We start from the raw sequence: 13,320 nt of genomic DNA on the forward strand, positions 1-13,320 counted from the left end.
TGTGTGGCACGTAGGGCTAGGAAGTGGAGAAGCGCCTCTTGGTGTGGGTGCCAGGGAGTCTGAGACCTCTCAAACGGGTGACTTATCCTTCTGCTGTCCACTGCCACCTGGGAGGACGGGGGAGCTTTTTAAGGTGATGTCAGGTGGGGTACCAGACTGTCAGTTCTGGGGGCGGGCCAAGGGCAGACTGGTTTGGGGTGGTAGTCAGTGGGGGAAAGGGGAGAGTCAGTATGAGTTTGGGGTGTTCAAGGCTGCTTGAACTGAGTGGCTGAGTCCTGAACAGTCCTTTTGTGGGCTGTTGTTCATAGAGCCTGGGTGCGTGTGGTATAGTCTCAAGAGCCGCTCCCCGGCTGGGTCCAGCTCCCTCAACTCTGTGTGGGTCCAAGCACCCACTGAGGGTACTGTCCTAGCTGTGTCCCCAGCCTGCCTCTGAAGTGGTCACTCCCACTGTGCCTGGCTCTCCTCTTCTGTACAGCCCGCCTCCAGGCACTCACTACTTCCCATGTGAAACCCAGGCAGGCCGGGGTGGCCCTCAAATCCAAATCCTCTAGGATACGTCATTGAGTTAAATGCCATTTGCTCTCAAAGCCTGTGGAGTCCATCTATGCTGGGAAAAAAAGAGAGGTGTGTGGGAAAGAAACCACCACCCAGTTCCCCTCCAGTCGTAAAAAATGGATGCAATTTATTTTTTCTGGCATTCCAATTACATAGATGTTTGTCGCCAGCTGTTCCAACACGGAGCGCTCTTTCAGCTGCCGTTTCTTCTCTCACACTTGACACTGTTAGGCCACAAGTCTGGCAGGGCCTGGGTTGGTGGGATCATTAGCTTGGGGGGCCTCCCAGGTGAGCTGGGCCGGCTTTCCTTGCAAGGGCCTATGATGTTCCTTGGGTGGTCTGAGGTGAGGTCGCACAGTCCCAGCCCTGTGGATCACAACTCTGCCTCTCACCCTGCAGTCTGGACGGTAGAGAGAAGCAATGCACATGCTCGGACACGAAAGTGGTCTGTGCTCAAGGAACTTAGGACACGGACACGCTTAGGACATGGATGCTGCAGAAAGACGTCTGTGTAGAGTTGGAATCCCTGGAGCTCTGCACCTCTCAAGAGCGCTGCCATCTCCGCCATGTTTGTGTTGAACTCTGAAGTAAACAAAATGTAGGACTTTGGGGCTAGACAAGGTTTTAAGACCTGGCAGTGGTCCTTCTTTCTTGGTGCCTCTGATCCCGAGGTCTCTTCACCATAGGGCAAGAACGCTGAACCTTTCCTGTTCTGTCGGGAATAAACAAAACCGTGTGTCAGAAAGGGGCCACCCTTTTCTCAGAAAGGGAATCTCTGAATTTACAGCTACAGGGTGACAAGTTCGTATTCATCCCTAGGAAGGAACATCTCAGGAAAGGGCAGGCACGGCAGGGCCGGCAGATGAGGACTCTCTCATCTCCAGCACTTGAATCCGAAGCATTGGTCCTGTCCTTTAAAGTGAGGCCAGCAAGCAGTCAGTCCATAAATCCTAGATTTCAAAGGGCACGGATCTATACCAAGAAACCTAGGCAACATTTGGTGCTGAAGAATGCCAATAAACAGACCACCATCAACAGACACCAGCCATATGGTGAGGCCCACTGCGCACCAGACACTGAGCCTACCATCTCTACCCCTTGTTAATAATGCTCGCAGAGTCAGGAGCGATGCCCCCTCTGCACAGAATGGAAACTGAGGCCAAGAGAAGGCCCTGGGCCATAGGGCTGAGAAGTAGGTTTTCTTTCTTTGGTTGAAAACTGCAAGCGCTTTCTCCCCTGAAACTTGCCCGGGAGCGCCTGCCCCCCTTCCCCCCTCCCCCCATGTCCTGTGCCCTACCCACTTGGAGCCCTTATGTAAATAGGCATCTGCAGCACGTGGAGGTTCCATTTAGCTGTAGGGAGCCAATAGCCCGCTGGTGGTGGCGAGGAGTGGGGTGGGCCGGGATTCGGGGGCGGGGGTGTCATCAGCTCCGAGCACCCCCAGGGCTGCGCCGCCAGTGAGGCCTGACACCGGGTTAAGTCGCCTGGCGGCCTCCGGCTGCAGCTGGGAGCGCCGCCTGGTTCCCATTCGGTGCTGTGGTTTTGATTAGCTGCTGCGAGAGGCGAGCCTGGCTGCAAGTCTATGGGAGCTCCGCAGGAACAGCGGGTCCCCCCGCCCAGGCCGCCCGCCCCCCCTCCTGGCAACCCCAGACTCCAGATGTTCCGAGCGCTCGCTGGGAAGGCCTGCTGGCGCCACGGAGGGCAGAGGGCAGGGAAAGCACGCGAGTTGGAAGCCCAAGAACTCAGTCACCGCAGGCCTTGGCAGCCCGCCCGGCCCTCCGCTGGCACATTCCCCAGCTCTCCCCTGGCCATCTGTTCCCAAAAAGCCCTTTCAGAACCTCATCATCACTCAGGATACAACAGCGCGAGCAGCTGGTTTGGAGGCAGCAGCGAAAACCGTGCAAAAGGTTCTTTGTGAGAGAGGAAACTCGCTTATGAATAACAGGGCTGGATGCCGTAAAAGTTGGCGGCTGCAGTTCGCGTTTCTCAGGCGCCGCTGTTTGCTCTTGACTTTTTATCTCTGGTTTTTATTCCTCCCCACCCCCACGCCCTTGTTTGCCTTCAGTGTTTTTTCTTCCTTTTCTGACACCAGGTGTCCTTTCTTCCTCCTTGGGAGTACCTGAAGGCCACCTAATTAGTTCCTAGGGTACTGTCAACGTTTCTTTTTGGTCTCAAAGCTGTTAACCCTGAGGGTAGTGGGAAGTGACTATTTTCCTCTGGTTTGGAAGAGACTGGCAAGCAAGAAGGTCGGGGAGTCTAATGGGAGGTAGGCAGCTGGGGAGATGCTCAGTGAGTGAAGTGCTTGCAGTGGGTGAGTGAGGACCAGAGTAAAAGGTCAAGTGTGGCAGCATGCGTCAGTTAAATGCCAAGGCCAAGGGAGAGACCCTGTCTCAAAAAAGAAAGGAAAATAGTGTACAGGAGTGAGGGAGATACCCGGATGTTAACTTTTGTCCCCCACATTCCTCCCCATGGGTGAGGACACACACACACACACACACACACACACACACACACACACACACACACACCTGGATTAGCATGGCTAGGTCCGGACCTGTTAATTGCTGAGGTGTCTCCAAAAGTCCTGGTCCTAACTTGTCATTGCTGGAGTTCCAGCTAACATCGAGGTGGGAAGTTACCCCACTGTCACCCTGACTGACCTCAGCTTGCAGAAGCAAGCATTGGGCTGGGGTGGGACCAACAGAAGGGACCCCACCATGGGCTCACCAGGAGGCAGCACAGAGGAGCTTTTGGGAGACCAGTGGTAGCCAGAAACACCCTGGTGACAGCTGACTGCAGGGTGACGTGAAGCCTTTTTAAAGAACCGGCTGCTGCCACTGCCGCCAAAGGCTTCTGGGACATGTCTGCTCAGAATCTGGGCACCTTCTGGGAACAGTCACCAGGTGGCCTGTCCAGGGCTGTGGGGTCCTGGGGCAGGGCTGGCAGCTGGGATGAAAGGAGAGAAGAGCGGGGCCTCCTGTCTCCCTGGCACCCCTTGGGACACGGAACAGGGTCAAGACGGTCTGGTAGGGTAGGGCAGAGTACTTCTGGTGTCTGTGCAGTAAAGGGGTAGGGTAGGGGACAGGGTTGGAGTTCTCTTTTGCTTCCTCGGTCCCCTGCACTTCTTTGCCGTTTGCTGTCTCCCTGCTGGCCCCTCAAGACCCCAGAGCCTGTTGGCTCCTCGCTTAGCAGCGGCCTGCTTTCCCCACGCCTGCCATTGGGCCTTGGGAGGGCGCGTTGCATTTCTTCTGAGCCTTATTCAAACCTCACACCCTTTTCTCTTGCCTTACCTTCTGGTCTTCTCCTATCCACGGTTAGCTGGGCAGATAGGGCAGGACCAAAGATTTATTTTATCATCATTTCAGGGCCATTAATCTCGTGTCCAGAGGGACTTGGCGCCAGCCCTGGGGTCCTCCCTGTGTGGCCTCTATGGGGTCGGGGTGTCTGGGTCTTTAAGTCTGAACTGGGCCTCAGTGGTGCTTTGGGGACCATGAGACCTTGTCAAGAGTCTTAGGCTTGGCTGGAAAGAGGGTTCAGCAGTTAAGAGCACTGGCTCATCTTCCAAAGGACCAGGGTTCAATTCCCAGCACCCAGGTGGCAGCTCACACTGTCTCTAAAATTTCAGTCCCAAGGGGTCCAAAGCGCTCCTCTGGCCTCTGTGTGCGCTGTATACATGTGGTGCACAGACCCACATCCAGGCAAACACGTTAGAAAAGAGAAGAAAAAGGCCTGACGCTCATGCTGGGAGGTGCCCCGGGATGGACAGTTGCAAGGATATAAATTTGGCTTGTGAATTGTTTCTCCCCACATTTTCCACATGAGAAGTCTGAGGCCGAAGGTGCAGAGGACCTAGGGAAGAATAGTGACTGCTGATCCTGTGCCCCTGGGGACAAGGTGGAACTGGCCAGTGACCGGGCATTGATTTTAGTTCTAGGTTTCCAGAGGACCAGGTTTGGGGAGAGATTACCTGCCCGAGGCTTAGCCCTGATGGGCAGAGTGTGTTGGCCGGCCCTGGACCCGGTTGTCCCTTTATGCCTACCCACCCACCCCAGCAGCCTGATAGCAGATTTTAGGAGAAAAAAGAACCCTCCCCTCTTTGATTTCCCAGTGTATGTGTTTCTAAAGGACAAAGTTAAGGGCCAGTCCCTCCTTTAAGACACTCATTCATGGTTACCCCAATCCTGTGCCAGCCGCCAAGCAGCTCAGACTCCCACACTCCCCCAGAGCCCATCCCAGATGCTGTGCGGGAGCCAGGGCAGCAGCTTCACTCACCCATTCAGGATTCCCAGGTAGTCCACATAGGTCAGACTCAACAGGACACCTGACTGTCCCCGTGCCACCCCACCCCTGGTGACCCAGCCCCAGCCACCTATTCTGGCCTGCTCTCCACATAGGCTAGCCTTGTTTGTGATAACCTCCCCAGCCTCTCATCTGATCTAGCTCTGTCTCACTCCCACCCATTGTGAAAGGCTCAGTTCCTCCAGGAAGCCCTCCTGGACCCCTGCTCCTGTTTCCTCATGGGGCCTGTAGAACAGCTTTGGGGTCCAGGGTTTTTCTTTCTTCCTCATGACTACACAGTGGCTGCCGTAGCCTCAAGCGCTTTAGCCTCAAAGGACATCCGGAATCTGGGTGGGGACAAGACCCAGACGAAGGTGTCTTTTCTTCGGTGGAGTTGGTTCTGCCTAGGTTTCTCCTGCTTTCCCCGAAGCGTTGCTCTCCTTGAACCCGAGAAAACCATTGGGGCTTGTCCACGGGGAGAGCAGCAGAGTGGCCCCCACATAGGTTAACCCAGAACAACTGACTGCAACTGTGGCAGGGCATTTTTCTTCTTAGTGGGGCCAACCCATGTTCTAACTTCCAACACCATGGCAGAAAACTGTTTCCCTAGCTCACTTCATCCTAACCATATCCTTACAAAGCTGGTGTCCGAGCCTTGTTTTCAGCTGGTGGCATCCAGGTTCTTAGAACATAGGTGGCCAGCTCCCTGGTGACCTCACACCTCGGTACAGTTACTGGGTGTTTTGCCGTTTGCAGAATCTTCTCACATCATTATTTCCTTGATCCCACCACCTTTTGGAATCTCTGTTATTTATGGGTATGAGATGACACAAAGTCACCCAGGGCCAGAGCAGGGCAGGACTGGGCAGGACCCATGCAGGCTGGTACATCAGGCTGCCACCACCACCCTTTGACACACCCCTCCCTCTGGACTGCTTAGCAGTGTGGGTTCTGGGGACAGGGGTCTACATTTCAGCACAGCTGTTTGTGCATGCTCTGAGCTTGAGTATTGCCTTCCACAAGCAGAATCCCCTTCCTGAAATGGAGATACCGTTATCCAGGAGGCAGGTGACTCCGGCGCACAAGGGCTATGAAAAGGTTTTCTCACCTGGAAGTCAGAACGGGTCCTGAAGGACAGGGCTGGCACATCTGAAAAGTGGCCAAGAGAAGCCAAGTGTCATACTAGCCTAGGATATTCTCAAGTCTGTTGATTGTGCACCACCTCCCCTTTTGTGTGTGTGTGTGTGTGTGTGTGTGTGTGTGTGTGTGTGTGTAGGACTGCACATCTGTCAGTATCAGATGGAGGTTTCCTGAAGACTATACCATTTTTCAAGACGGGAACAAGGGGCATTTCAGAATGCAGTTAGTTGATGGCTTGAAACTTTCCCTCCAGAGTTCAAGCGCCCTTAGAGATGCCCCGTGGTGGCAGGGAGGGCAGACATGTTCTGCTCAGAGCCCACCAAGAAACGGGGGTGGGAGTGACAGGCATTTCTGGGAGTCCCCTCCCATCACGGTAGCTTTGCTTCACACCTTCCTTTCCTGCTCGCCTGCCTCTAAAACCTTGAACAGGAAGGACACAGATTGGCACCAGAAGGGTTATTTACAAAAGTGGACCACTTTGTACCCTCCCCAGCATACATACGTTAATCTTAAATTATGTATGTACATTTTTTGATCCAGGTAACCCAAGATGGCTCTAAATTTCTATCTAGTGGAGTGTGACTTTGAACTTTTGATCCTCAGGCCTCTGTCTCCCCAGAGCTGAGATTTCAGACATGTTCCAGCCCAGCCACTTCCTCCATGCTGGGATAGAACCAGGGCTTTATGCTGGGAGGCAAGCGATCTATCAAGTGAGCTACACCCTCAGCCCATAAAACTTTACTTCTTTTTTGATCCTTGAGTAGGAAATGATGAAGATGCCCCACAGGGCCCTGCGCTTTTATTAAGACTACGTGAGTCTCAGTCTTGGTGTTCTTCCCATCAGCTTCATTATAGGTCCTAGGATTACTTCAAAGAATAAACCAGACAGAGGCCCCACCCTGGAGAACAGAGCTAAAGGACACAAAAGTGAAAGCTAAAAATCCAGAGGAGGGCCCTTTGTGCACAGGAGTTCGCTGTACTTGGTGTGTGTGCAGACCTTACGACCTGGACTCCCAGGTGCTGGGGTCTGGGCAGCAAAACAGAAGCAACCTGCTGCAGCCAGGCCAGCTCTGGGAGCAGGCGCGGAGCTGGCCAGTGGCCATGTCACCAGGGAGGAAGCAGAAAGGTAATGGGGAAGGGCCCGGAAGCAGAGGCCATGTGGGGTTGGAGCAAAGGGCTCTGTGAGTGGCAGGGACCCAGGAACCTGTACAGACTGGGGGTGCTCATGGGCTTGACCCCGAGTTATCCAGGAAGAAGTTAACTGACACACTCAGGCGCTACAGCTAGAAGAATGGGCATCTCAGACTCAGACACAGACTCCCTGACGCCACTGGTTGGCACCTTCAGTCACTGTACTGGATTGCCTGCTGGGCGCGTGGCACACACATGTGTGGACGTCTGTGAGAGGAAGGAAAGAGTATTTCCCCAGCCCCGTTCTCAGCCTTTCCTTAGCACTGCTGGAACCTCCTTTTATGGAGTAACTGATAGGGTGTCGGGAAAAAGAGCCTGAAGAGATGTCCTCACCTGTCCCCACATCCCACAGTGCTCTGGATTCTAGCTAAGGCATGGGCTTAAGGATATTAGAAGAGACAAGGGAAAGGGGTATCTCTTGTTAAAACTGCGTTTGCAGGCTAGGGATAGTTCAGTTGGTAGTGCTTGCCTAACATGCGTGAAGCCCGGGTTTGACCCCTTTCATCGTATAAACCAGGAGTATTGACTCACACCTGCAATCCCAGCACTTAGGAGGCAGAGGCAGGAGAAACAGAAGTCCAAGGTCATAAGCTGCTGTATAGCAAGTTTGAGGTTACTAGTGAGATCCTATCTCAATAAGTAAGTAAATAGGGAAACACACAAAACAAAACCCCATATTTTCATGGAACTCCAACTGGCTTTTGCTGAAATCACTTAATTATTTTTGGACACACACACACACACACACACACACACACACACACACACACACATTCTTTTTCCAGCCTGGTGGTGTAGGGTAGAGTCCCCAACCCTGGGGGCGGCGGTGGCTGCTGTGAGTGAGCCCTCAGGACTAGAGGCAGCTGGGAAGCCAGCCACTGTGCCCTACAGCTTTGCCTGGACTAGCCTTGCCCTTACAGGGCACCAGACCAAGACAGACAGACAGACTGACAGACCTAGAGAGACAAACACAGAAGAGGCCAAGAAAGAGTTGGCTCAGGGAAACACAGGCAGAGCTCTGAGAAACAGACCGGCAGCCTGAGAGAAGGCGTCTGTGTGGCGTGGCAGTCCCCTGCAGGCCCCGGGGGCTCCTTGTAGGCTATGGGCCCAGCTTTGGGTGTGCCAGCCTCTCCTGTCGCCAGCCAGGAGAAGGAAAAGGCGGAAGCCTTGTCTCCCGGGAAGAGATCTCACACAGTTCTGACAGCTTGTCAGAACACTTCTCAGGAAGAGTCCGGAGCTGAGATGGCGATGATGGGCTGGACCACATCTTAACAGAACTGCTCTGTTATACCTCGCTCCTCTCTATTTAGATTGGGCGGGGGGCACTGGAACTCTTTTCTTAGTTCCTCTTCCCTGCCTGGCCACATTTACCAAGTCTCTCTCTTCTTCACGCTTACTGTCTGTTTAATTGGCCCAATGAAGGCAGATGGCAGAGGTTAACTGGTTAGGACTGCCAGGGCCCAGGCTCTGTCTACAACAGTTCCAGCAACAGGGTGATTATACAGGCCTCTGTTTATTCATCTGCTGAATGGACGCAGTAACATCCATTTCCCAAGGCTTGTCTCTGTCCGTGTGAGCAAGAGAATTGCAATGAGGTTCCCAGCACATGGCCACTTTTCTAAAAAGATAGTATGAGCCTCAGTCCCCCACTTCCCTGCCAGACCATGGGAAGATCACGATGCCTTGGGAGTTAGTGGAGGGGTGGGCAGGGTGAGCAGTTCCACTAACAGTAATCCAGAAAAGATGAAGGGAGGGGACTGGGAAGTAAAGTGCTTTGGGGGTTGGGAGTAACAGCTCACTCTTTTCAGGTAGGAGCTGGTGGGCATGAGAGGGTGGACTTGAGCAGACATTCGGTAGCCTGGGGTAGTGTCAGTAAAAATACAACCCCCCCCCCCCCACACACACACACTGCATGCGTAGTGTGCCATAGTCCCCCGTGGAGTTTGCATGTCTGTGGGTAGGATATTTCCATCAGTCTCCAGAGCCAGTAGTCAATGAGTGCTGGCCCAGGTTGCCCGGGACTCAGCTCTACCTTTGACACATCAGCACCGTGAGGGGTCTTACAGGCCGCCGGCTCTCAACTCCCAACATCGGTTTAACAGTGCTTGCTCCTTACTGCTAGGGAAGTTTGGAAAGTCCACCTCTACCATCCCTTGGCATAGACGTTTGGCCTGAATCATTGGTCAGCAGAGGAAAGGCTTAGCTCGCTGGACCCAGTACTCTGGATCCAGGGGCCTGGGACCTGGGGGTCACAGACACTAACCCGGAATCCATGACAATGTCTTTCTCTTTGGGGGACAGCCCTGGGGAGAACAGGGGACCAAGCAGGGTTGACAGCTCTTCTGTGAGGAGACAGGAAGCAGGGCAGGGCCTCCAACTCAGTGTCTCTCACCGAGCTACTATGTGATAGCAACTCAGTACAACTGGTTGTGTGAAAGATTCTCCTCTCCTGGCTCACAAAGGCTTGGCCTGTGATCTTGATGCCTTTAGGCTCCCAGGAGCTCTGAGGACCATAGTGCCTATCATGTCCCCGTCACGTCTGTGTCCTCAGTAAATGGCAGCTACCTGCAACTTCTCCCGAATGCTCTCCCGGCCTTGTGGTGTCCAGGTCAGGTGGGACAGCAGTGCCTAGAGATGGGTGCATTCTTGCCAGTTTCCAGTGCCCTGAGAAATTTGGAGGCCAGAAGCCTATGGGCTCAGAACAAGCCTGCAGTTCCCGGCTCAGATGTGAACACAGGCCTGGGCCAGGAGGTGGCTCGGCAGCTGTTGGTCTCTGACTTCTGTGCAGGCACGCACACACCCACGCACCCTAAAGATAGAGGAAACGAGGAGGGGCCAGGGAGCTGCCTTAGCAGTCACAGGTGAGATGCCTCCAAGCCTGAGGACCTGAGGTGCACTCCAGGAGGAAGGAGAGAACCAGCTCCTTCACGCTGTCTTCCAGCTGCCACGTGAGCCCTGCATGTGCATACACACACACACACACACACACACACACACACACACACACACACACACACCATGAGTGGATAGGGTTAACGTCTGTTTGTGATGATCTCATCCATCGGCCATACTGACCGGATTGCAGCAGTCAGACCAGGCATGCCGGAATAGCCAGAAGCAATAGTGTACAACTGTGTTTGCTCCCTCGCCCTCTGCCACAGCTGATTGGCCCAGAGGAAGAAATCAGCTGAAGACTGAAGCTCGCCCAGTCGTCTTCCTTTGCTGGTCTGGGGTAGGATGCTCAGAGCTGGGTATCTGTCGTCAGCTCAGTCTGAGAGCTAACAGGGTAGCTGGAGCCGGGCTGCCCTGCCACCTTTGCAGTGTGGTTAGAAGAATGGCCCCAGCCCTCCGCTCCATCTCCAGACCACAGTCAAGCTGGATGAGAAGGGGGCTCCGGGCCCAGTTCATGGCAGGACCCGCCCAGGCAGCCAGTGCTGGGATGGCGTGGCTATAAACCATGCTGTGGACCACAGGCCCAGTGCCATCCCCATGGGTTTCCTTTCCGCTTCTTAATCCTTCTCCTCAGACTCAGTAACAAAAAGCAGATCTCTGTTGGGGCCAGCCATGCACAATGGGCCGGGAGAATGCAAGCCTGGGATTTACCACATCAAAATCCTGCTGGTCTCTCACTTTCCCTTTCCCTTTGCTGCCTACTGTTAGCTGGACAGCCTTCCTCCCCCATGGTCTGGCTCACTCATCTTCCTTGGACCCTGCATCCAGCCTGGCTCCAAACTCTATTTTGGATCTTGGACCACATCTTGGCTGTGTTCCTACCAACGTCCTGGGTCCTCCAAGGCAAGACGTACAAGGGTCTGTGGTTAGCAGCTCTCCAGCCTCATGGTTTGGCTCCTTCCTGCTTGCTCTCCAAAGCCAGGCTTCAGTCGGAGAAGCCTGTTGGTAGGAGAAACAGGGCTGATCTGGGTTCAAATCCTGGCGCTGCTGGTGTGCAGCACTCACTGCACGCTCTGCGTGGCTCACCCTTGACTTGGGAAGTGAGGAGGGTCCTGACATGTCAGTGGTACCTGATGGATGGCTTACCTTAACGTTAGCATGAGCTGCTTGTTCAGGGGTCTTGGCAGAACAGGGGGCTGCACCAAGGTCTCCGAGTAGTTTTCCCTTGTTCTGGGTAGATTCTTGGAACCCCCATGTGCCTCTGCACTCATTTACACACACACACACACACACACACACACACATGCTGATGCCCAGTGTGTCCGTGGCTTGTCCTTTTCTTCTGCCCCTCATGGAAGCTTGGGACTTAGAGATGGCCTGATCCACTAACTCATGGTTCTCAAGACTGTCCCAGGTTCCTCAGGGAAGGTGGCACAACACAGTAGACTCTTGGGTCCCTGTGTGTCTCCACCTCATGATGTTCAGAATCACAGAACTCTGCTGATTTGTTTTCTGGGTTAGGATTCTATGGGTCCATTCTAATTTCCACTTAGGAAAAAAAAAAAAGGAGTGGGGAGTGAATTCTTGATGTCCTTCATATGAGCCATCTGTCAGAGGTAGAGACCTAGAACTGGGGAAGTGACTGTCAGGTCACCTGGGTGGCGGCTGACGGGCCTCAGGACTTGGGGCATGCTCTTGGTAAAAGTCCCGGACAGACACTTACTTCCTTGGGAACCAGGAAAGGCCCACCGTTCACCCATTCCAGTACCCCATAGTAGCAGGATTGACTCTGATGTCCCTCAAAGGTGTGAATCTGGAGTTGATGATATCAGTGCCAGGTGTCCCTGAGCTTAAAAAGGCTTGGACTTCCTCAGTGTAGCAGTTCGTGGAGGTGGAGAGAAGGGGGGCAGTGTGTGCTTCGGGGACAGCTAATCTTGGGTCCCAATCTTTAAACCCATCCTACCCAGGCAGTGTTTCAGTTAATGTCTCCAGAATGTTCTGTGAGTGTCAGCATCCAGCTTCAGGGTAAACATGTTGCTGATAATTTCTTTCTTTCTTTCTTTTTTTAAAAAAAATATATTTCAGGAGTGACCTGCCACAGGCTAGACCACGGACACTGCTGTGGGTCTCTTCCCAGTTGGGCCTGAGGAGAAAGACAAGCAGCCTCATTCCCTGTCTTCTCCAAGATGCTACCAGATACTCAGCCCACTTAACTGCCTCTCAGGGTCACCCAGGACCAGGGCAAGGGCAGCCTGCCTCCATCTCGGCGGTCTCCTGCTGTCCTCCAGCCATCCAGGGTTACTTCAGATTTTGCCTTCTGACTGGTGGGGCAGACTATTGCCAAAGATTCTACAGGGATTGTCCGAGGAAAGTACAGGATGGAGCCCCAAACCAGAAACCATACCATTGCTGCCCGACCAAGTCCACCTCAAGCCAAAGATGGATTAGCACTTCTGCTAGGAACTCATGCGAGGAGTGGACATTCGGTGACCTTCAGAAGCACTTAGCCCTCTGAGCCAGTTTGTGCTCTGTTTGTGCTGGACCCCGAGCTGGCTGGGTGCAAGACAGGGTTCCTAGGGCCGTGACAGGCAGGCTGTGGAAGGTGGGGTCCGAGATCCTTGTCTCTTCCCGTTAGCCATCCAGGTCTCTGATGCTATGCCTGATATACTCTTTGGGTCCCAGCTCCTTCTGGGACTCCAGGCCTCCTGAGCAGGGAGGAAAGGGGTCGAGTGAAGAAGCAATATTGTTCCATACCCCACCCAGCACATGCCCCAAGACAACCTGTCTGAGGGTCTTTGCTCCCAGAGCCTACCCTGCCAGGTGCTCACCAGCAGCCAGGCTCAGGCTAGCACACAAGTAGCTGCTGTAGGTCAGCTAGCTACTTTTGGACTTAGGGAGGAAGGGACCAGGGGAATGGGCCAGTATGTGGGGGAGGGGGCACATTCAAAGCCAACGCCTGCTCCATGTGCTACAGAGGCCAAAGCTGTTCACATCTGTGTGCAACCATCTGCTTCAAATTGAAGTAAAAACTGCAACTAAAAAGCACTGGTGTGTGTTGAGTGAACTCTGGGGGTGAGCAGGACATTGGGCGGTTACTAGCTGGGGCTTGGGAAGGAGGGGTGAGGAGTCCTTCAGAGCCAGTGTTGGTGAGGGACCCCCAGCATGGCCTTGAGCTAGGCTGTACTCAGCAGGGCTGGCCAGGTCACGTGAGAAGTCGTCTTCATCCTTCACTCAGCCCCCACCACAAGTTTTGTGAGACCCGGA

The 13,320-nt window shown here is 53.9% G+C and overlaps 1 protein-coding gene across 1 annotated transcript in view; it reads left to right on the top strand.

Annotated features, from left to right (window-relative positions):
* Atoh8 (atonal bHLH transcription factor 8) overlaps positions 1 to 13,098 on the top strand; it is a 29,393-nt gene extending 16,295 nt beyond the window's left edge. The window contains exon 3 of the mRNA XM_036182194.1: positions 12,142 to 13,098. Within this exon, the coding sequence (XP_036038087.1) occupies positions 12,142 to 12,147 (6 nt within the window). The 3' untranslated portion in view covers positions 12,148 to 13,098. The remainder of the gene's footprint in view (positions 1 to 12,141) is intronic.
* Positions 13,099 to 13,320: the final 222 nt, after the last annotated feature.

This window comes from Onychomys torridus, chromosome 3 (genome assembly GCF_903995425.1).
Source record: "Onychomys torridus chromosome 3, mOncTor1.1, whole genome shotgun sequence".
NCBI classification, from domain to species: Eukaryota; Metazoa; Chordata; class Mammalia; order Rodentia; family Cricetidae; genus Onychomys; species Onychomys torridus.